The sequence below is a fragment of the Gossypium raimondii genome, chromosome 6 (genome assembly GCF_025698545.1).
Source record: "Gossypium raimondii isolate GPD5lz chromosome 6, ASM2569854v1, whole genome shotgun sequence".
Taxonomy (NCBI): Eukaryota; Viridiplantae; Streptophyta; class Magnoliopsida; order Malvales; family Malvaceae; genus Gossypium; species Gossypium raimondii.
In genome coordinates, this window is record NC_068570.1 from 60061214 (window position 1) to 60086212 (window position 24999).

The 24999-nt window shown below is 32.9% G+C and overlaps 4 protein-coding genes across 8 annotated transcripts; 1 reads left to right on the forward strand and 3 right to left on the reverse strand.

Annotated features, from left to right (window-relative positions):
- Positions 1–2209: 2209 nt before the first annotated feature.
- Positions 2210–4764, reverse strand: LOC105773323 (hypothetical protein). Its single transcript, XM_012595099.2, has 3 exons — positions 4338–4764; positions 2809–2982; positions 2210–2703 (listed from the first exon to the last, which is right to left on the reverse strand). The coding sequence occupies exons 1-3, from the start codon at positions 4671–4673 to the stop codon at positions 2563–2565; spliced, it is 651 nt and encodes a 216-aa protein (XP_012450553.1). The 5' UTR covers positions 4674–4764; the 3' UTR covers positions 2210–2562.
- A 3537-nt stretch (positions 4765–8301) lies between these two features.
- LOC105773321 (uncharacterized) lies at positions 8302–10208 on the reverse strand. The gene is made up of 2 exons (XM_012595097.2): positions 9636–10208; positions 8302–9003 (listed from the first exon to the last, which is right to left on the reverse strand). Exons 1-2 carry the CDS (start codon positions 10060–10062, stop codon positions 8501–8503), a joined length of 930 nt encoding a protein of 309 aa, XP_012450551.1. The 5' UTR covers positions 10063–10208; the 3' UTR covers positions 8302–8500.
- Positions 10209–13701: 3493 nt separating this feature from the next.
- Positions 13702–16657, forward strand: LOC105773221 (alkaline ceramidase). Of its 4 annotated transcripts, none has more exons than XM_052632468.1 (5): positions 13702–13903; positions 14271–14448; positions 14530–15102; positions 15405–15750; positions 15870–16657. In XM_052632468.1, the coding sequence occupies exons 4-5, from the start codon at positions 15497–15499 to the stop codon at positions 16381–16383; spliced, it is 768 nt and encodes a 255-aa protein (XP_052488428.1). In that variant the 5' UTR covers positions 13702–13903; positions 14271–14448; positions 14530–15102; positions 15405–15496; the 3' UTR covers positions 16384–16657. The 4 variants fall into 4 exon arrangements, with proteins under 4 accessions (XP_052488428.1, XP_052488429.1, XP_012450383.1 ...); XM_052632469.1 differs by having other exon boundaries at positions 14271–14416; XM_012594929.2 differs by having other exon boundaries at positions 14271–15116.
- A 435-nt stretch (positions 16658–17092) lies between these two features.
- On the reverse strand, positions 17093–22179 carry LOC105773219 (phosphatidate cytidylyltransferase 2). 2 transcript variants are annotated; one of them, XM_052632467.1, is made up of 12 exons: positions 21954–22179; positions 21047–21246; positions 20700–20953; positions 20444–20595; positions 20082–20223; positions 19716–19872; positions 19085–19132; positions 18908–18994; positions 18017–18145; positions 17869–17925; positions 17455–17538; positions 17093–17367 (listed from the first exon to the last, which is right to left on the reverse strand). In XM_052632467.1, exons 2-12 carry the CDS (start codon positions 21119–21121, stop codon positions 17281–17283), a joined length of 1272 nt encoding a protein of 423 aa, XP_052488427.1. In that variant the 5' UTR covers positions 21122–21246; positions 21954–22179; the 3' UTR covers positions 17093–17280. The 2 variants fall into 2 exon arrangements, with proteins under 2 accessions (XP_052488427.1, XP_012450380.1); XM_012594926.2 differs by having other exon boundaries at positions 21951–22179.
- Positions 22180–24999: the final 2820 nt, after the last annotated feature.

Genomic DNA, 24999 nt, shown 5'->3' on the forward strand with positions numbered 1-24999 from the left:
TAGCTGTTTTGTTTGTTGAAAAAGAAAATTGAGAATCCGTTTGCATGAATAGTTTGAATTTGACGTGCTAAAAATATGTAAATTTACGAAAATTATATTAACTTTTTAACAGATTAAGTCTAAATTGTTCATATGATAATCACACTTGTATTTACAGTTTGATCCACATATTTTAACGTCATTTTTGACTCGGCATTTAATATGTCTATCTAAGTGTAATTAACTTGAAAATATATTCCTAATAAACACAAGTTCCAACAATGTAGACCAAAGAGTATTGAGAGAAGGCTACTCTTTCTGAATAAGTCTTTGAAGTGGCATCTATCTAGGGGCTAATGGACCCCTCAACGGATCTATATTGTCTCTAGTTAAGGTTTCGTCTCCCAACTCTACGAAAAATCCAAATGCCTAAAACAACAGGTTTAACAGAGCAGGAGTACCTCGTTGGATCAGACCGTGTGTAGAGTACGACCACCTACCAAGAATACGTAAGGATTGACACTTGGGTTTAAACCCATGTCCTTAAATTGCATCAATTAGCATTTATACTACTTGATCAGGTGGACGTGTGCCACACAAATTCCATTTCAACAAGGCGCTCCCACTCTGTTGAACCCATCGTCTGAAGCACTTAGGCTCTTCGCAGAGTTGAGAGAAGAAATCCAGGTCAAAGACAATACCGATCTGTTGAGGGATATGCCAGTTTTGAACAGACAACCCTTCAAAAACTTTTCCAAAAAAAGTCAACCTCCCCTCAACGAGTATCAATAGCAAATGTGCAACTTTCAATAGACAATTAGTCATTAAGATTGCATCATTTCCATTTCTAGGTTTAATATTTGATCATAACTATTTTGTCTCGTCATTTCAATTTTCACTTGACAACATGATGGAATTTTGAGTATAGAAACATGATGAAACAGCAACAATACCTCCATTTGGGGAATGGGATGAAACTGATCCAACATCAGGTCAAAAGTTCACCGTAATATTTGACAAAAAGAAAGAGGAGAAGAATGATCCCTCCTTCACTTTCCCTATTAGTGCTCCTCCAAAATCATCCCGTTCTTCAAATTTTCTTCGGAGCAAACGTCCCAGTCCTTCCTTTTACTCCAAGGTAGTTCTTTTTCCTTTTTGGTATATTAAAGTATCTTTCCTGTCTCTTTTACCATCCATGAAGACTTTTTTGAAGTTATGAAGGTCTCCCCTCAATATTGTTTTCCTAATAGTACAATGTATCTTACCGAGGTAAAAGTATCATGCAGGTCCCCTATATTAGGAGTCTCTATTCAAAAAATGAGCAAATTAGTTTTTATACGTTAGATCAAAGAGTAAACTAGTTCTTCTGTTAAAAATTCCATCAATTCTGTTGTTAAAAATTGGTCATTGTACATCAAGATTACGTATGTGTGACACGCCATATATTATTGTCTAGTTACTCCATCAATCACGTCAGTTTTTAACCGTGCAAATAGATGAAATTTTTAATAATAAAAACCAGTTTGTGCATTGAACGATTAATTTGTTCATTTTTTAATAATAAAAAAAAAGTAAAATGTAATATGACTCTTAGTACAAACGCCTCCGTAATACTTTTACTGTCTTATCAATTCATTATGTTAATAATGATAAATTAAAATTATTGTTTTTTATTATGCAGATATGTTGTTGTTTATCAGCACGGTGAAATGACTAAAATACACAATGGAATGGGTGGAAGTATCTATGAAGTTCCTCTATTATAAGTACGAGATTAAATTAATTATTATATTATTATATTGATCAATTTAATTCTTGTACTATTACAAACATCAAACTAAAACAAAGATAACGTTTGCTGTTTTAAAAATGACATAAAATTATTTCTCATTTACAGTTTAATCACAAATAAATCATTTTATCTGCAAAATCAAAAAAAAAAGCTTTCAAAATAAAATTTCGTCAAGCAATAAATGATATTTTTATATTTTTAAAGAGTAAATATTGAATCGGTTAAATTTTAATATTATTTAATTTTTTTAATAATAGAGGGACTAATTTGATACATTTAAGACATAAATGAAACCTGAATCTTTAATGGTTTTTGTTTTTAATTGCTTTTATTGGAATCTTTATCGAATTTGCCACAAATAGTAAGATTCAATTCTGCATGTCACTGGTGTACTAGGACAGTAGGGACCATTTTGATAATGGAAACAATGAAGCAACCTGAGAAAATAAATTTCCATAAAAAGACGTTCAAAAGACCAATTTAATTTGTATGTCCCAACATATCCTGTCCCCCAACATATCCTACAAATCTAGTGGGGAAACAAACAATATGGGATGTTCTACCAAAACAATAGATTGTTCTGTTCTTAATCAAATACAAATTGCAATCAGCTAGTCAATGGAGTGTATCAAATAAAAAAGAACTAAACGTACAAAGATAAGCCATTTTCAAATGCATTTAGCTTTAAGGGTTAAAAGACGACCAACCGATGAGAAAGGCCGGAGGAAAAATTGAATCTCTAAGAAGAATGTCGAGCCAATGTCTCTACTTTATCATCTTTATCGAAATTACTAGCGGCTACTTGATTTCACTCTTTCCAGCTGTCCATGGCGATTTGGTTTCGAATCAGACTCACCATCATGGGCTGTCAAACCTAAACTCAAATCCAATGTGCTTTCGTTCAGATCTTGTCGTACCATTTTATCATCCTCCTGAAACAGAGAATTGAAAATATAATAATAAGTGTAGAGGAAAGGAGTCCCTGTCCCGAACCGGCCCCAGCCAAAAGGGAAAGACATCAATAATTAGCAGCTTACCTCATTTTCTTCCATAGGCACATCGTTAATGTCAGGTTTTTCATCAAAACCATCAGTCCTGGAAGTTGGCTCTGCTACACTGGGGTCAGACTCACTTGGTTTATCTTCATCGTCAACGTTTTCTGCAGCCTCGTTTTCAGCAGCTTCCCTTTTTTGTTCTTCTAACACAGCAATCTACACGGTCAAGCAATCAAAACAATTATACGTTTTATGACCCGAAAACTTAACTGATCCCTAAAATATGCCGTAAAAACCCACTTGACAAAAGCAGTTGTTATCCTTGTTATGAACAAAGGCATGAGCATTGTACATCGTGCCAAACCAATTGACAACCTCGACAACAAACTGCACGAGCTAGATTTTAAAGGGATTCAAGGCCAAAGCAAGACTCCTCTAACACCGACTGACATACGGGTTTAGCTCTGTCGGCAAGATTATTATACGCTACATATCATGCTACAATAATTTCACATACTAAATCAGATGGTAAAAGTACCATGGAGGCCCTAAGGTACACGTGGCATGCCACATGTCATTGTTTGGTTATTCTATCAGCCATGCTAGTTTTAATAGTACAAATGGATGAATTTTTTAATGGAAATGACCAATTTACTCTTTGATCTAATGTATAGGGACTAATTTGCCCATTTTTTGAGTAGAAGGGGCAAAATGCAATCTAACTCCTAGTACAAAGGCTTTCATGGTACTTTTACCTAGACCAAATAGGTTTAACCACTACTAGAACCAAGTTGCTTAAAGCAACTGCATAGAAATCGTGTCTTCCACTGCCAAAAGGCTACCGCTTTGCAAGGCTCCAAAAAGCTCATTTATACTATGCAACCTCCCTACGGCTTTTTGCAAAGAGATTGTTTCAACAACTCAAATCCGTGACCTTCCAATCACAAAGTAGCAACCTTATCAATTGCTACCAAGGCTCGCCCTAATCCGAGAAAAGAAAAAGGGATACCCTTTATAGCACTATATTATTGGTTTTAAAAAGATCTCGAAACCTTGAAATGCATCTATGAGCATAAGGACGACAAGCAGCTCTATTTTTCTATATCCTTTATACATAATACCCAAATTAGCTATGCAATTAAAATTAGCTTCTAAACAAGTTAAGAACAGATTTTGACAAATATACAAAAAAAAACATGAAACTCTTAAAATTTCAGCCTTTGATCAAAGAAAAAAAAATATCAAAATAAACATTATAGAGTCAATGTATATTATAGTATCAAAATCCAATCACCCAAAGCTCCATCAGTCATATTAATCTTGAGAAATCCTTACTTTCAAAGCAGTTCCATTGAATCTAACCACAAAAGAAAACCCTAAAACCACTATAAACCCAAACCCCAGCTCACAGATCCAGTAATTTATATCAATAAACACCAAAATCAGATCCTAATTCACAGTAAATCACCACCAAGAAAATCAATACAAAGTATAAACAAAGACGGAAAACTTCAATTCACAACCAAAAAAATCGAAATTGACGAAACCCAAGGAAGAAACAAAAAATTTACCGGAATGTATTTAAATTTCCGCCTCGGAGGCTCCTCCGGCGCCGCTACCGTATCCTCCTTAGGAGAATTGTTCATATAGTTGTTATTGTTTTGGCTTTGGGTTATTGGGGTCCATTTAAAAAGGACAAGATGAGGACCGTTATTACCGTTAGAAGTACCATTGCTGTTGCTATGGTGATTTTGAGAATGATTATTGTTGTTACCGCCGCCACCGCCGGTGTTAGAAGGGGAAACGTTTACCCATTTCTTCTTCCATTTTCTTACCGGTCCGGTGAACACCGTGACTGGTCCATACCGAGTGGAGGACCGGCCAAGTCGAGCTCCTACTCCTTCCATTAAACTCAGCCGCGTTAGATCGGTGGCGAATTCGCCGTGACTCGCTCTAAAAATTAAAAAACGGAAATTTCGCTTCTTTGTTTTTTTCTTTCCCCTCTTCCCACTCTTTTTTATGTAGAAAGTTTGGGCCTGGATTTGGTGTGGCCAGGTCCAGAATGCGAGCGCGAATCAGAACCGTTAAATTTGTGTTCTGGCTCATGATATGGTAATTTTACGGCCTTTTTATTGTGATGGTGATTTTGTAATGATTGGAAATTGGAATGATACTTTCTATTGCTTGAAGTCATTTTCTCCTTTTTAATTATGTTTTTCCTTTTCCGGAAAGAAATAAATTCCCTCATTTTCATGAATCTTACTAAATTAATATATAGTTAAATAACAGCTATTCAATGTTGTCGGAATCTGATCGGATTAGTTCATCGAATTAGTTAAATCGAAAATTAATAGTTGTACAGATTCGAATAAAGATATGAAATTAGGTTTTAAACAAACCATTCAACATAGTCATCAAACCACGAATCAGAATCAATTCAATCAGTTTAATCTAATTTATTAGCCCAAATTCGTAAAATCTTTCCCAAACAAATAAAACCCAAATAAATTGGTCTAAATAGATAAACCTAACATAAAAAAAAATACACTAAATGTTAAAATATGTTATAAGTCACCGTACCTTCAAAATTTTGGAATTTAGCCTGTTTATTTTTCAGATTTCAAAATTCAGATGCAACAGTTAATATTGTTAGAACTTTTTGATAAATTCAAGTTAATCTTCCATTTTTTTTAAAATTTTATGTCTACCAAGTTAGTTTTTTTTTTCAAAATATTACACCAGCAAACAGGGGCGAAGATAGAAAATTTTTTACGAGGGCCGAAATTAAATTGTACTTTTTACGATAGTAAAAGTGTAATTTCATCATTTTAATAGTCTATATCTTTATAATTTTTAAAAGAATAAATCAAAATTTTATTATTTTTAGGGGCCTAAAGTGCAATTTTACCTTTACTAATTTAAAATTTTAAAAAATTTAAAGGACCTAAATGAAAATTTTCTATTTTAAGGGGGTCGGGCTCCTACCAACCCCCCTAGTTTCGCCCCTGCCTAGGGGTGAGTATTTGATTGATTCGAGTCGAATCGAGTCAAAAAATTTCGAGTTAGTCGAGTTGAGGAATCCTATTTTAGCAACCAAACTCAATTTGAATTTTCTTCGAGTCAAGTTAACAAATCATATTATTTATACTCAATGTTGTGTTTACGTGGACTGATTATTTAACTAGTAGACGAAGTACAATATTATTTAACTACATAAACAAATATAATAATTTTACCTTTTAACTTAATGAGTAAACATTTATCAAAACAACGTAGTTTTGCCTTTTCTTATTTGGATTTTCGAATAACTCGAATTGTGTAATTCATATTCGAGTTAAACCGAAAAACTTAATTTTTTATTCGAGTTGATCCGAATAACTTGATTAACTCAAATAACTCAAACTATTTAATTCAAAATTTGAATTTCTTTTATCGAGTTTTTTGAATCGAACCGAATTTTACTCACCTCTACTTCTGCCAACAAATTTAACAAAAAAAAAATTAACAACGCAAATAGTTAAAAAATAAATCTCACAATTCTTGTAAGTGTTTATTTTTTTTAATTATATAAATATAATTGATTAACTCGAGGTCATCGATTAATTGAATATCAATCATATTTTTCTAAATAATTTAAAAGGTATAATAATTTTAAAATATTTTCTAAAATATAATATTTAAAAAAAATACTCATAAATTCCTATATATTGTGGAAACCAATGTCGACATTATTCTCCATTGAGGTATACTATGTTGTAATCTTACTCTAGCGCCTAGTTTGGGAACTGAGAACAATCGTAGAGTCCTTTTGTATGGTAAACATTAATCCGGTTAGATTCTTATTATATTTTTTTTCTTTAAACACGATGTCTAAATCGTTCATAGTCTCTCCCTAACCCATATAGAGGGATAATGCATTTCAGCGCACTCGAATTCACGTTCTACTGCATTATGATAATACCCAGATCTATCAAGCTAAAACTCAATCGACACTTTTTATAATATAATTTAACATAGAGTTTTTATTGTATAAATTTGAATTCCAATTATTTTGACATATTTTCAAACATAAATAGCCGACGCAACTTGCCTCCAAAATCGTCACTATATGTGTACAGTTAAACCCATCATTATTAGCTACGATTGCAACCCAATGGCATTTGCATTGAATACATCGCTCAAATAACCAAATTTATTATTAGCAACGTAATCAACTCTGCACTAGCAAGCGCCAACATGAATACCATTGTCAAGTAAACCCCAATAGTGCATTAACTCTTATCAATTTATAAAGGTCAATAAGCCAAATACGTCGACAAGTACTCAAACATAATCGAGACAAATGAAAATCCCAACAATTATAAGGGTGAGTTTGGATGGGCGGTGCGTTTACCTGCGGTTAGTGTAAATACAGCGGTGGCGGTGAGATTAGATACTGTAGCGATACTGTAGCGTGAGACAAAAAGTAAGCTAAACGCACCGCATCGCACCCAATCGCCCATCCAAACCCACCCTAAATACCCTCTATAACTTCATCTTTACAAATACCGAGGCCTTAAGTTGATCATTACTTACAGAAAATATTAAACGAAAATTGCTTCCAAAATCGTCACTATATGTACACTTAAACCCCATGCATGGAATATCATTATCATAATCCACGATTTCAACCCAATGCTAGCATTTGCATTAAACACAGCACTCAAATAACCACTTTCAAACCCTCTTTATTATTAGCAACGAAACTATCTCTGTAATAGGACAAAACCGTCACTAATTGTTCATACCAAACCCCAAAAGGAAGCTATTTAGGATTTTAAAATTAAACTAAGATAGATCAGAATGACAAATGACCCATCTCAGAGTGGTCAAAATCACACAAAGTACATTTACTTGAAAAAAGAAAGTGAAAGCTCTAACACAAAACTATACATAAAAAATTAATTATGTCCACATATTTTAAAAAAATCCAAGGGTGTTTGGTTCGTTAAATCTTAAATTATGTTTCGTACTAGGATTACGAGAATGTAAGATTACAGGTGTAATGCCAGATTACATTATTTGGTTCATTTGGCTGGAATGTAAGATTCATGTATTTGGTTGACGAAATGTAAAATTACTTGAAAGCACATTTTACTTAATTGTTCTTGTTATAGATTTTTTAAAACAAGTTTAGTTCCTTTAATATTTTTAGTCTCAATTTCCATAAAATTTTGATAAATTATTACGATTCTTACTTTTTATTACAGTGTATATATTAATAAATACACTGTTTTGAAATAAATTTATAAATCATAACTATAATAATTCATGAAAAGTGATTGCAACTCTAACCATAGTTATAGTTGAAATCATAACTAATATATTATTAAATAAAACTGTAACGTATGACATCTACCAGTTCACTATTGAGAAGAAAAAATATTTTTTTTGGGTTTTAATCCGTCTTAAGAAAAAAGCCTAAATTGATTAGAGTAGTAAAAATAAAGGGCAAATTGATCCAAAATTTAAAATTACACCCGTAACCTAAGATCATTTAAAGAATGAATCGTAATGAAATTACATGGTCGAAATGTGGAATATAACATTATGGGCAGTAATATTACATTAAATGCTAACAATGTGAAATACTTCGGACCTTGTGCTGATCATTACTTACATAAAGCAATCAACAAAAATTCCCTCCAAAATCGTCACTGTATATACACTTAACCTAGAAAATCATCTTTATTAGCTATGACTGCATAAACGCAGCACTCAAATAACCAACTTTCAAACCAATTTTACTATTAGCAACGAAACCATCTCTGCAATAAAATGAAACCGCCGGTAATTCCTCGAACCCAACCGATCTCTTCGTCGCCGTTGCTACATTCTTTGAAGCATTTTTATCCAAGTTTTCGTCATTTGTTGTACGTTTATAATGAGCAAACCATTTAGCCTGCATGTACCCAAGTCTTCTCCAAGGTGGCACTTTCAGTCCATTACTTTTCATCGATTCCCTCATCGATTTACACATCAATCTCGTGATTTGCTTAAGTTCTTCTGGTTTACCGGCGAAAATCCGTGGGAAAATCTGGATAAGTGAGTCGTAACTCGTTGTTGGTCGAGCTATTTCGAACTCACCGCCGAGGTTGAGTTCGATGATGTAACGAGTCCGGTTCACGTTCACGTCTATGTATTCGTGACGTCCGGCTGGGTGCCTCCCGAATTTCTCCCACCGTGATTTGCACAGTCCTGTTTAAGCAATGTTGTCATTAAAGAACGAAGTTTAAAAGGTTAAATTTTGGTTTTAATCCCTTTACTTTGTTTAAATTTGAGATTTTGGCTTGTAGTTTAATTTGGCTTAATTTAGTCCCTCCACCTTTTATAATCTTATTAATTACTAGGGGGAAACATTGTTGGAGCAAGAGGGGTCCTTGGCCCCTCCAAAAATTTTGGAAAATTTTTATTATACTCATTTTTAAAAATTTTAATTAGGTCCATCAAATTTTTTAGAAAATTTAATTAAGCCTTCCAAAAGTTTTAAAATTTTTAATTAGACTCTCCAAAACTTTTGAAAATTCTCATTAATCCTCTCAAAATTTTTAAAAATTTTAATTAAACCCTCCAAAATTTATGGAAATTCTTATTAAGCTGCTAAGTTTTTAGAAAAATTTAATTAGACCTTTGAAATTTTCGAAAACTTTAAGCAGGCTCGTTCCACATTTGTTAATTATTCCAAATAATTGGCATGATTTTTGGGAAAGGGATGCTTTTAAAGATAAAATTAAAGTATATAGATTAAATTTCAAATAGTAGAGGGACCAAAATTGAATTTTACCTATTTAAAACCAGTAGCAGAAATGGAGAAAGCAAAAAAAACTTACCAGCATCAAAGCCATTATCTCTCAAATCAGACATAATCCGACGTTTAAAACCCTCCGACGACATATCCAAAACATTCCGGCAAGCCAGCTCTACAAGTCCGACGATCTTGACCTTCACGTTATCACCTTTGTTCTTCACCAATTGCTTTAAAGCATCTTTGGTCTCCGACCAATAACCCTCCGGCTCCGACTCCGACCCATCATCATGCTCATCATCTTCCTTCTCCGGCGCCGTCTTATTACCCTCATGATCACCAGTTTCGATAAAAGAATTTACAAGGTCCGAAAGATCTGACAAATCTTCCGACGAATGATCACTTCCGCTACTACTCTCGCATTGCCGTGCTACCACCGTCGACGCACGTGCCGCCTCGTCAAAAGCCGCCGCTATCTTATTGAACCTCACCGGAATCCTCGCCATCATCATCAACAAAATTAAACCCTTTTTTTATATGATCGAAGGGGACGTATAAATGTCTAAAAAAAAAACAAAAGGCTAAAGCTTTTGGAGTTTTGACAATGGCGTTGCTATGTGGTCATTTAGATCAGTGGATTCGAAGAATATGTCCTAAAGATTACACGAAAATGGTGTAATTAAATATGGAATTAATTGTGTATTTATAGAGTATCTGAGATATATGGGTATTGAATGGGATTTGACTTAATTCTTCACTGTTTTGAATGAACTTCACCTGCTTTTAAGTCTAGATTCATCGAAAACATAAGGGATTTATGAACCTGTACTATATTCATTTTTTTAGAACTAATTGCACAAATCATCCTCTAACTATAATCTTCATTCTAATTAAGTCCTCGAATTTTAAAACATTTTAATTAGGGATAAATAGGTAAAAGTATCACGGAGGCCATTTTCCTATGAGCCAGACTGCATTTTACCTCCCTTAACTCAAAAAATTAGCAAATTAATCATTTCTATTAAAAATTTTATCCATTTCTACTGTTAAAAACTAGTGTGACTAACATAATAACTAAACAGTTACACGTGGCGTGCTAGTTGTACCTTATTTTGGTTTATAGGGACCAGTTTTTAATAGTAGAATTTGACGATCTTTTTAACAGAAGGACTAGTTTGCTCTTTAATCTAATGTATAATGACTAATTTACTCATTTTTTAGTAGAGGGGATAAAATGCAATCCGACTCCTAGTACAAGGGCCTCCATGGTACTTTTACCAGGATAAGTATCAAAACTATACATGAACTTTGATTCAATGTTCAATATCGTTCATGAACTTTGGTTTTTATGCGATTATATCTAAATTTTTGATTTGATTCAATTTTCATAAATCACTAACAATGTTATTGAATTAGCACCATTTTACGTGAATATATTGCGTGCACGAACAATTATATTAATTCAATATGAAAAATAAATGGATGTATGTATTTATATGTGTACAGTTGAATCAAAATCAAAGTTCCATGTATACATATGAATTGTAACTCAAGCTTCATGTGTATAATTGCACCAAATCAAAGTTCATGTATCGAATTGCACATTGGACCAAACTTTATGTATAAATTTGATATTTATCCATTTTAATTACATCCTCAAACTATCGATGTTATATTAATAAGATATTTTCATTACTAAAATCGTTAATTTAACCATTAAATGAGACCTCGATCTTTTGGGTCATAATTTAAAATGATAAGTTTAAAGAAAAATGAATTGATGTAAAATATTGATTCGAGATTTTCAAACTTTTACAAAAACTATCCTTTCACTCTTTTTTTTTTTACTTTATTTTTAGTTTTAAATTTAAAAGTTATACGGCAACATTTTACTTTTATTTTAAATTACATCATATAATTAGAATGTTTTTAAAGTTTGGGGACCAATTTAAAATGAGGGTCATAGTTCAGGGAATGTCTGGTGAAATTAACTCTCTTTCTTTTCATTGTAATGTTTGTTTTTAATTACGATTAAATAGGCTAAATATGCCGATTTTTTTAATTGGCCAAATAGTTCATTGTTTTTCAAAATTTAGAGAAATAGATCGATTTTGAAAAGAGTGTGTGAAAGTACATCTAGCTAAACGAGCTTTCATGCCAACTGTGCAGAAAGCTCTCCCAGTTGATCGATAGCTATTTGTGCAAGTATCTTACGATTCAGAAGCAATTGTTTCTTGTACAGATTGTGTATTAATCTACTATAACTATAGGATACCCCCACTCAGCGAATTAGTACTGCATTTATTCGAGTGATCCACAAACGACGAAAATCCCTTTTTTTCCTATCTCTATCCCGATGAGCCGAAACCAAAGCTCTTATTCTTTGTTGAGTAATAGTTCGAGTAAGTCTTGAATAAGCCATTTCACACACTCTCTCCAAAATCGATCTATTACTCTAAATCTTGAAAAAAAAACCGACTTATTTAGTCAATTAAAAAAAATCGGCATCCTTTAATTACTGTATTAATGATGTCTTATCTGTCTAAATAACTACGTGGGAAATAGAAGCCGCCGTTGTTCAATGATTATTATTATTTTAAAGGGGCAAGAGTTTTGCTAAAAAAAACTGAACGGTGGTGGAGTTGTTTTGGAGTGACCAAGTTCAATGAACCTATATGTCAATGTCTAGGTACAATGAATCTGATTTCACCTGATGATTGAGCATTATCCATGAGAGAAATTGTTAAAGGTTAATGAATCCAATTTACAATCTAAATCAGAACACGTGGATCCAATTTAAATAATATTATTTGTCGAATATCTAAATTTAAAATAAAAAATAATTTTTAATTTTTTTTCGGATATTCCAAATCCGCAAAATTCGAATATGAATCCACTAAAATTATTTTTTATATACACAAGTGAATTCAGATCTCCAAATCCGAACTCGAATCTATATTTTTTATTCGAATAAATAATGTGAATTTGAATAATAAATATTCAAATAATCTATTCATTTGTATCCATTTTGAATTTATTGTAAATAATAAGTTTAAAGTTTGAATTCGAATATCATTTGAATCTGCAGAAAACAAATCGAGTATCTAAATCCGCGATATAAGTTACCATCCGCAATGAATTCGAAAGCTTTGTAATAGCTTATACATTTGCAATATACATTTATTGATATTAGAGGTGCTTATCAGTTAAGTCAGGTTTAAGTACGATATTAAGACATTTTATGCTTGCTCAAGTTTGATTCGACCTGAAATATGAGTCTAAAATTTTATTCAAACTCACCCTTATTTGTAATTGGCTAACCCAAACCCATTAAGGTCCACCCATATTATTATAACTTTCATTTTTATGTGCTATAAATTATATAATATATAAAAATTAGTATAATGTATTATACACATAAAAAACGGGTCAAGTTCAGCTCATGCTTTGAATGTTCAAATCTGAACTCGACCCATATTTTAAATAGCCCTACTTTTTTGCCTAAACACTCTAAAATTTCAGACAGGCCTTCAAGTTTAGGCTCGTAACTTAACCCATGAACATGTCTAATACACATTAATACCAATAAAATAAAAGTACGTCCACCCACATGATACTATCTAAACCTATTTGATGGTTAGGTTATTTGCCTAAGACTGAAGTCCAACCCGATATTTGAGAGAATCTAGACAAAAATATTAGGTTCAAAAAATAGTTTTGAACAATAAAATTAAGCCCGTTTATAATAGGAGTTGGGCTCATGCTTGCCCCTGCTCGACTCATTTTTAATATTATGTATATCATATAAAAATTAAATCTAAAATAATCTATAATACCATGATGTGAATATGAGTATATCTAAAACGGGTTTGGTCTAAACGATTTACAAAATAGAGGAATTTGTACAAAATTTTAAATTCACATTTCAAATTAAATTGTATCTGAACAAGTATAAATCATATTAATACCATAGAATGAATAAACCCGAAGTAGCATTGGCATAAAGAAGTGAGATAAGAAAGCTACTGAGCCCATGACATGGGGACACAGCCCATTCTTCCCGTACTACAAGAGAGGAGTCTTCAAAGAATCATCATCTATGGCGTTTAAGGCCCATTCCAATTTTTCTTGTCACCTTCGTGGGGGACACCTTACTCTCAAAAACCCAAAATTTTAACCCTTTTTTCTCTTTATTAGCGACACATTATCTTTTGCCTCGAACGCCTAAAAGTCTAAATTACCATATTCCCAGTTATCCCTTACTAACGTATACTTTGTGTCTCAAAGGGAAATAGAGGACAGCACAATATTCCATTTCAGCAGAGCATGATGAGATCTATCTCCACCTCTAAGGTTTTATTTTTCTTTTCCATTATATTTAATTTTTTTTAATTATATGAGTGTAGATATGATTACATGTTTGATAGGTGTTTAATTTTGGATTTAATTTGCTTAAGAAAATTTTGAGTGCTGGGATAGATAGCTTTATTGTTTAAACAATGCTTGTTTTGGGGTATTTTGTAGGAATGCGAATTTAGCTTCTTTGTTGCTTGTTGATGGTTCAGCTAATATAGTTTTTGGTTTATAGATTAAATGATATGGTTAGTGGTGAAATTGTTTATTGAATCTTTATGTCGTTGCTTTTTGGGGTTTTTTTTGTTGTTGTTGTTTTTTTTTAAAAAATTGATGGAAATTGAGATGAAGTTTGTGTGTGGTGGAGGCTAAGGACTGTTCACTCTTAGGGCGGAGAGCCGTACTCTTTGGGTGGTAGGAGGTGAAGAAGAAAGAGGAGCTTAAGGAAGAAAACGGTAGTGAGAGGTATCTATATGAGGTTGACCTCTTTTGCCACATGTAGTCGCTTGATAGGTTCGTTGGCCGCTTCTATGATCTCTGGTTAGGTGAATAACTTGAGATCGCCTAAATTTTCAAGTACGTGGTGATAATTGATGGTTGTCTTATCGAAGTGACCTTGTTGTCAGGGGTGGTTGGCTTGCACTTCCTTTGATCCTGACAAACAATACTTATGGTGGAAGAGATAAGATTGACGAAACCTGATGGGCGGAGTTAGGTGGTGAAGTGATCATGGTACTTTGGCGCAGATTGCCAAGTAGCGTATGTATTTGGAACAGTCCTTATGGTGGAAGAGATAAGACGGACGAAACCAGATCGGCGGAGTTAGATGATGGTTGTCTTTGATAGGCTTGTTGCTCCTTCTCATGATCTCTTGTTAGATGAGTAATGTGACATCACCAAGATTTCAAAATACGATAAGTGATAGTTGTCTTACTGGAGTGACCTTATTATTAGGGGTGGTTAGCTTGCACATTCCCTTGATCCTGGCAGAACAATCCTTATGGTGGAAGAGATAAGACTGACGAAACCAGATGGGTGAAGTTAGGTGATCACGGTACTTTGGCGCAGATTGCCAAGTGGAGTACATATATGGAACAGTCCTTATGGTGGAAGAGATAAGACTGACAAAACGAGATGGGCGGAGTTTGGGGATGATTGTCTTGATAGCCTCGCTGGTCCTTCCCATCATCCCTTGTTAGGTGAGTATTGTTAGGTGAGTAATGTGATATCATCAAGATTTCAAAGTATATGGGTGATAAATGATGGTTGTCTTGTTGGAGTGGTTGGCTTGTGCGTTCCTTAGGTGGTCATGGTACTCTGACGAGGATTGCCAAGCGGCGGAGTACATATATATATATATATATAACAAAGTTCAATGTTTTTGTTCTCCTTTGGCTAGCCTTCTCCTTAAAGTCTTGCTTTTGGGGCTTATAATCTGTTTCCATTGTTCTCATCTTCCTGCTCTTATAAATGCTTAAACATCAGACCTTATTTTTTTCAGGACATGGTTTTGAAGGTTTCATGAGCTCTGCAACCTTCTTAGGCTGGAGAACGATCGCGTTCATTCACAATTGCATACATTTATAGCTGAAAATGGCTGATGGAATATCAAGCTTTTGGGGTCCAGTCACATCTACAAGCGAGTGTTGTGAGAAGAATTATGCCTACTCTTCTTATGTTGCAGAGTTCTACAATACTATATCGAATATCCTCGCCATTCTTTTAGCCTTCATCGGTCTCGTAAATGCCATACGACAGAGGTTCGAGAAAAGATTCACTGTTCTTCATGTATCTAATATGATACTTGCCATTGGAAGCATGTTATACCATGCCACCTTGCAACGCTTGTGAGTATCGATCTTTATACTTGATGTAGTTCGGAATTAGTTAGTTGGCCATTCAAATGCATGCTTTTCGTTCATGGATGGTAATTGTTTCATTGGTTTGCATCTGAATATATTAACAGGCAACAACAAGGTGATGAAACTCCTATGGTATGGGAGATGCTTCTTTATATGTACATCTTGTACTCACCGGATTGGCATTACCGAAGCACGATGCCCACTTTCCTTTTCCTTTACGGTGCCATTTTTGCCGTCGTTCATTCTGTCATTCGTTTTGGCATCGGCTTTAAAGTGCATTACGTGATTCTCTGCCTTCTTTGTATCCCACGGATGTATAAGTACTACATTCACACCAATGATGCCTCTGCTAAGAAGCTCGCGAAGTTGTATGTGGCTACGCTTTCCCTAGGTAGTTTATGCTGGTTCTCCGATCGTGTTTTCTGCAAACAGATATCGAGTTGGCCAATCAACCCCCAAGGTCATGCTTTATGGCATCTCTTGATGGGTTTCAATTCATATTTTGCAAACACATTTTTAATGTTCTGTCGTGCTCAGCAACGGGGATGGGCGCCGAAAGTCGTTTATCTTATGGGCATTCTCCCGTATGTGAAGATTGAGAAACCGAAAACACAATGACGATCGAGGAGGGAACTCTGAAATATAGTTTTCCTTCCCCCGTTATGGGAGGTAATCAAGAAAAGCAATGAAAAAAGTCTCAAGGATGATTTATTCATTGAAGTTGTTTGTCAGGATCTCATTGAAGTTTTAATTTGTAAAAAAGTAGAAACATGTACCATATTTAAAATGCTTTTTGTTTGAATTATGCTAGTAGTTAGGGTTTTGAGATAGATCATGAATTTTTGTTCTTATAGTTTTTTTCCTTACTATGGAGATTTTGGATTTTGGATTACGAATTAGATTCTATTTTATCCTCTCTATTTTAAAAATAAATAAATTACTTATTATATATTAAATCAAAGAGAAAATTAGTTGAAAATAAATTACTTATTATATATTAAATCAAAGAGAAAATTAATTTTTCAACCGAGTGATGAAGAATGGGACGCTGAACAACTAGTTCGGAAACCATATTGATAGATCAATATAGACAAAAATTCATGTGTCCATACATCTCGATCGAGAAAATCGACCCGTATTCGAAGTAACATAGCTCACAACCATTTGAGCAAATCTTCCTCTTGATATCAAACAAGTTAGCATTCCCATTTAAGCACCAATTGTATCACTGCTTACTCAGTTCTCGCTATGCTCAAACCCAAAAACCAATCGAAAACCAATACACATACATGTATATATTGAGAGAGAACTTAGAAACACCAGAATATAAACTCTCTGCTAAGCTTTCATGTATATATAAATCAATGATTAATTGGCTTAAATGTTACACTATACAGTGTGAGGATAAAGAATGCCTGTCTAAAGATAAATTACTGGGAAACAAGTTCATAACGCCATATACATATGCTCGGGAAAAGAACAAGATGATTGTTTGCTCAGAATTAAGCTGTGTATTTAAGAATGTCCAAGTCTGTCCTGCAAGATCTGCCCAAGCTTTGCGAGAAGAGTTTGCTGCTCCTCGAAAGTAAGGTTCGTCAAGACCTGTGTAGTGATGCAGTGTATCTTTTACAGTTACAAACCCTAAGTAAAAACCGAACAGCCTAAGTAAAACACTAAGGATTCATTTACCTGGTCCAAGATCATTTCAACTGAGATGCCCTCACGCACAATGAAGGACTGGTGATAGATATATGCAAAAACTGCCATCACCATCTATATTTAACAGTCGAACAAGTCAGAGTCGCATAGATATGTTGAACTAGCACTCTAATGAAATGTAGATCCATTCGTTATATTTACTACTTAACAACAGTAAACAACAAAATTCATACAGCTACATATCAATAAAAACTTTTTCCAACACATATCCGGACATGAGAATTAGATACAAGTCCCCAAGAACCCCTAAATAGACGAAAAATTTCGACATACCTGTGTAGGACACATGCCTCTATTTAACACTCGCCCCCGAGTCTGACTAATATAAAGACATGACATTTAATTTAAATGTTCAATTAGGATGAAGAGTCCCAATTTTCTTACCTGGCAATCCATTCTATCTGTAATTCCACCATGTCCAGGTATACTATCACCAAAGTCCTGTAGTGATATTGGAAGTGGGGGTTAAAATATTTAAGTATCAAAACAAGCTAAGCAAAATCTGAATGGAGAATACGGAAGGAGTTGATACCTTGATTTTAAAAGCTCGTTTGAAACCACTTGCAAAAAAGCCCCCAAAAGGTGCTATAATGGATGCAAACAAACCAAGGCATAAAGCATGCCACTGAACTGGCAAAATAGAGATCTCTTTCCAAGGAAACTGCAAAAAATTGGAATAACGATAACCTTTTAACTTACTCATATTAAAGTTCCCATTGTTAGAATCTATGTTACATGCACTCTTCATTTTCTCGCATCCATGTCTTACATATAAGCTAGAAAATTGCTTTTTTTTTTGGGGGGGGGGGGGGGCAGGGCAAAGTACAATTTTCATCATTATACTAATATGAAATTTCATAAAATTTTAAGGGGCTATATGGAAAATCTACCATTTTGAGAGGGACAAAGGCCACTGCCTGCCTGCCTTTGCCTTCATCCCTATTTTCATATATTCACATGTGGGTATAGGAGTATGATCCTCCTAATATATGAAACAACTTAGAAAAGTTTGGCTATATCTGCTTTGGGTACATATTCTTATCCAACACTTACCCCCGAGCCCAAGTAACATAGCTTAGAATTTGACTATGGGACTTAACGAACCCAAGCAGTTCGAGTTGAGATGATAATCATTCAACAAACCTACATCGATGAAGACACTAAAGCTTATTATATGTAACTAGCAAATCTTGTTGACTGCAGCGGCTCATATTTAGTAAGAGATACTTCAAAATTGGATGATATTCAAATATCTAGTCTTTCCCTTTTAACCAGGGAAATCGGAACAATCAGACTAGAGTTCATGCCGAAACTTTTATGGGGAAGTTAAAAGTGTAATTGTCTCTTTCAAGCAAACCAAATCATACCAACTGAAAGAATAATTAGGGCAATAGATTCAGATAAAAATTATATGTAAGCTTACCCATTGACTAATCCATCCTGGTAAAGTATAATACTCTGGCTTGAACAATGGACCTGGGTCGCATTGAAGCCAACCAGTTGATAAATCCTGTAATCAGTACCCTCACACCATAAGTTTAATGAAAAAGAAACTGGTGCCTCTTGAAGAATCAAAGAAAAAGTTCGATCCAATAATTACCTTCCTTGGACAGGTTAGCCATTGGAAACGACCCAAGATATTTGCAAGCTGCATATGCAAAATCTTACGTCATGTTTATGAACACGTACTAATATGAAAATATATACCATAATACAAAACGCGCATAACATAACTTCCCAAGGTTGTTTTAAAGATTCATGATGAAAATTGGAAAGAAAATGAAAATAAAAAATGAATGTTTATACTTGTCATTCAGCAGCATTAATCAAGGCATCAGCATTAGATATTACAAGGTGTTCAATAATCCTTCACAAATGAAGGGTGAGAAGGATGCTTGTCAATGCATAAATCTATTAAACTCATCCACAAATGTAAAATATCAACTATGACTCCTAACATTGATACCACAGAGAAAAAGAAAAACAAATAAAGAATATTACAAGCCCCTTAAAGCATCAGTAAGGACAGTTGTATTGCCTGCATTGAAAATGCTACTACTGCATTAACCTTTTCATAACGAACCAGTTTAAACTATTGCATTCTATTTGACTTTTGTAGTTTAGTGAATTTCCCTATCCTATTGATGTAAAACCTGCAGAAGATAAATGAAATCCTGACTACAAACAAGATGGAGTCAAATTCAAGATAGAAAAAAAAAAATTATGCTCACCACAAATGCAGAGATCATAGTTGTAACAGAAGCTCCAATAAATCCCTCCCACGTTTTCTTCGGAGATAATTTAATTAATGGTGTTCTTCCAAAGAAAAAACCAACGACATAAGCAAAAATATCGTTTATGACAATAAGCGACGCTGGAAGAAGAAACCTGGGAAAAAAAGTTCTTTAGTTAAGCAAGAAGAACAGGACGATGAATAGGGAAAGAGAGAATACAATCAAGGTACCAACATTCAATTGATTAAAATTACAAAACAGAGACCCTTTCAATTTTATCTTCATGATGGTGTACATTTGCTTATCTATATCTGCGTGCAAGTGCACAAAGATAGGAAACGTAATTCTCGAATGAGAAGTTACCAAAAAATTCCTTCAAAGATATTGGCCACAGTGAAGGATGACTGTGTGAACACTACAATGAGAATCATATGCGTCCATGCATACTGGCGAAACTGATACTTGTACATGTTCTTCTTCAATGTAAGAATAAACCACATAAAACCTGATCCCAAGAACCCAACACAAAAAAGAAAAGATATCAATGGCCATAGGTATTATTTTATATAAAAGGAAAATTCAAGGGGGCAATCACCATATAAAAAAGTAAGAAAAGCATCTAGCATATAAGAAAACGATGTAGGCATTCCCAGAAATAATAAACTAGTTCCACTTTGGTCAAAACGATATAGGCATTCACACATAAAATGAAATGCTTAACCAACCTGCAATGTACAAGAAGTAACAGATAGCCATTTGATACTTGATAAGGCTGCTAACAAACTGATACAAAAATTTGTCCGGAGTAACAGAATTGACGAGTGGTTGACTGAGAAGGCGGCCATATACAAATAACATTGCAGTGAAGAAGAAATGCCTGCCATAAAACAGAGATGAATACATGCTAGTAAGATCGAACACTAATGTCTATGGCACAACAAGTCTTGGTTGCCATATTGAAGGAAAATGTAGTATTCTCACCAATTTAATAGCCTAAATCCTGGAAGATGCTCATCTTCATGTGCTTTTCTGAGTAGATTAAACAGCTCTTTTGCCATAAATATTTGGATAACCACCACCATAGCTGTGATATAAAGATGACCCATGTAGACAACTAATGCAAAACCCCCAATCATCCAAACAGTAGAGTATGTCCGAATCCACATTGATTTGTACTTGTTACGGTCATCAACAAGCAAAGTTCCACCATTTGGTTTGCTAGGTTCTGGAATAACCTGAAAAAATATTTGGATTTTTATTAAGTTAAAGATAAAAGAACAGTTTTGCTTGCATAGAGAAATCTCCCTTTCAACGTCTGAGTACCCAACCTCATTAGAACGTTTACGCTGCCGAACCCGAGAAGTACCAGCTGATGATAGGGCTATATTGTTCTCCTTTTCCATGGCTCTTTAGTCGAATGTCAATCGTCAAACAAAAACACATGCATATACTTGTGAAGCAGGAAAGAACTGTTACCGTCCAAGGTACCAAATTACACACACTTGAAAGAGATGACAACTGGAACTCACTGCAATGGTATTCATATAAAAGCTATAATCAGCTAGTTGAAGAAATATCATGCAGCAAGTAAGCATAGGCACAAAAAATTCATTAAATATGCCTGCATTCGAACCTTTTTCTTCTGAAATACACTACAACATAGTCTACAACACATCCAGTTAAAGCCATACATTCACCATGCTCTATCATTGAAGCTAAAAAAATAGACATATATCATAGACAAAAAAGCACCTTCTGGTTCAAAATAAGCAACTTTAAAAAGACATGAAAAATTCATCTAGTCCAAAATCATACACGGCATGGGTCTTTATAAATATTACTGAAATCCCAATCTCTAGCCTTCTCCACTCATGTTTTAAGGCAAACAGTGATATTCCAACAAGATGAAAGAACCATATATATATATATATATATATATATATATATATATATTGAATGGCAACTTTTAAGCTAATTAAAATAACATTCAAACCTTAAACGATACTTTAACCAGGAAAATTTGATCAATTAATGAATCTAGACGTTCTCCCAATGAAAATTTTCAAATTCCAGGTTCAGCAGTAGATTTAAAAAGAGGAATTTCACTCAAAACTATTAAGCTAATTAATTACAAACAAAAGAAAAATCTATAGAAACTGAACCAAATAACACAAACCCAGAAAAAACCAACAATCAAAGTTTAAATTTAAGACAGTAAAGAATGAAAGTAACCACTCAAAATCAAAACTGAAGCTGAAAGAAACTCAATTTCTGGAACACCAAAAGACCGCCGGAAAATCAGAGAAAAACATTAACAGCGGCTAATATAAAAGCATTAGCGAGAGAATTGGAAATCTGGGTTTAGGGTTTATTGCAGTTATAAATAAATAAACCCTCTTGAAAGCAAGTGACAGAGAGAATAAGAATAATTAAAGGATGAGGAGGACAAGTAAAGCAAAAGGCTGACGCTTTTCTTTCTTTCTTTTCCCTGCTTACTAAAAGAAGACATAAAAAAAAGCAAAGATTCTTATGCAGTTAAAAGATTCTAAAGGTTTCTTTTCCCGACCTTGAATTTAATAATTATTTTCATATTGGGTCTAATATTTTTATTCGGACTTACACAATTGTTCTTATACGAGTGGTCTGATTTTTTTTTTAAGTTAATTCTTGAAAACCCTAAAGTTTAAACTCTAATATGAGAACAATTACCAAGTTTAGGCCCCAATATGAGAGCAATTGCCAATACCAGATACTAACTTGGATCGAAAAATATTCAAAGTCTAGTGTGAGAACAATTGCCTAATACAAGGCCCAATATGATAAAAATGGTCAAGTTCAGACCTTAAATAATGATTAATACAAATTCTATAACTACCCATCAATCTTGAACTCAACGATGTTAACCGAGCTAATACTCAATTAATAATATATTAATATACTTTTATATTAAACACGTAGCTCGGGCAAAAGAGCAATTGGTAGAACTATAGAAGTGTTCATGGCACAGTTATTGAGCTATACTTTAACCATAAAAGTAACTAAAAATTTGACGGCATTAGAGGGAATTCATGTTAAAAAAATAGGTATTGAGTTATTCTTATCGAATTAATATTAAATAAGAAAAATAGTTTTAAAAATCCAAATTAAAAGAATTTTATTATTTTCAATTAATAAATTAATCAATTAATTAAATAAAAATAATAAAAGTAATTAAACATATAAAATAAAAAAATCATATCATCTATCACATGTCGGTCATACGTTGATTATTTTTGTTACCTCATAAAAAATAACATTGATAGTATATTAGAGTGATTTGTAAAGCGTTTGACAAGTTCAAGTACCAAATCGAGCAAAAAATAATTAGGTACAAAATTATGAAAAAGAGTCAAATTCAAATAACAAATTAAACCTAAAAAAGATTAAATACCAACCTAAAAAAAAGTTTAAGTATGAAATTAGAAAATGAGTAATTTTAAATGTTTCGTTCTTATATATCGAAGATGTATTCGAATATATTGTATAATATGCTATAAGTACAAATACATTAAAAATTGTACAAAGGCATCAATCAGCCTCCTCAAATTCAAATACGAGTGACGAAGTCAAAGGGGTTGGCAGGGACCGGTTCAAGAAAAATTTTATTTAAGTTTTTTTTATAATTTATAAAATTTTAAATTAGTAATAATAAAATTACACTTTGACTCCCTAAAAATGATAAAATTTTTACTATCATAAAAATATAAATTTTAATTTTAATTCTCTAATTTTTTTTTAATTTTGTCCTATATGAAAAAGATGTCAAATAAGACAAACCCAAGACAATGGGTCACATTGGTTTTATCACTGTATTTTCTTTGTCAAATACAAAATCTAAGTTTGATTCAATATGGGCAGTCTTTCATATGGAGGAGAAGAAACCAAGGAAAATATGGAGGAGGAGAATACTTTTATTTGTTTTAACCCATCTTCAATAAAAACCCCATTACTTAGGGGCGAGTGTTCGATCAAATTGAGTCGAGTGAAAAATTTTGAGTTAATTGAATTGACGAGTCCTATTTTATTATTCTAACTCAATTTGAAATAAGATTCGAGTCGAGCCGAATCGAATCGAGTGAAATTGTTCAAATTTAATTAAAAATTAAGCATAGCAAATTAAAATCTTGCTATAGTATAACTAATTCCATGTAACCATATATAAATTTGAAACCATATGTGTTTGAAAACTTTTTCAAAGTAAAATAATAATAAATTCGTTATTTTGATAAACTTGAATAATTAATTAACTTATTTAGGTGGCTAAAATAATTGTCTTAGAAAATTTTAGTTTTTAAAATATAAATTTGGAATTTTATAATTATTTTGAATTTTGAAAATTTTATAATTTTGTTGAGGAGAGACCATTTTTTCTGATTTTTAAAACTTGACACCGACTAAAAGGGTATTAACACTAATTTTTTATTCGAATTGTAAAATTCAACTCGATTCAAACTCGAAATTCGAATTACTAATTTGAGTTAACTCGAATAATTCAAATAACTCAAACAATTCGATTCGATTAACTCAAAATTCAATTTTTCGAATCGAATCGAGTTTTACTCACCCTACTATTATTTACATCTATTTATGTTATATATCTCCTTTCAAATTAAATTATATATATATATATATATATATATTAATCCGCATCAATTTAGCTGAGTAATAAATAAAATACCCATTTATAGAAAGTATTTTTTTCAAAGGTGTATTTCTATAAAATCAATAAAAAATTTCACATTACCAAATCTAAACCTAGTACTTTTTATTTTACAATTTCATCCAAAACTTCATTTACCTCTATATAACCTTTTAATAAATATATTTATTATATAATTTTTCATCTATATCATGGATGCGATATAATCTAATCTAATACTATTATTTAAATGTTTGACAATTCGTGTCACGTATCAATAGAATCTCGCTCAATTGAAAATTTATCGAAACTCGTTTCTTTTATAAAATAAGAAATATTATTATGGGGATGCTTTATGTTTTTTTAAAATATATTTTTATAAAAATCTAAACAATACACAAACACAAGGGTGACACTAGCTCCACCTAAAATAGAAAAAATATAAAATTGGCCTCTTTATATTTTATAAATTTATAGATTAGTACAAATGGTTAAATTACATACTTTACCCCTCAAAATAATAAAAATTAATTTAATCCTTTAAAATTATAAATATATAAGTCGATACAATAATGAAATTACATTTTAGCTATCATAAAAGTA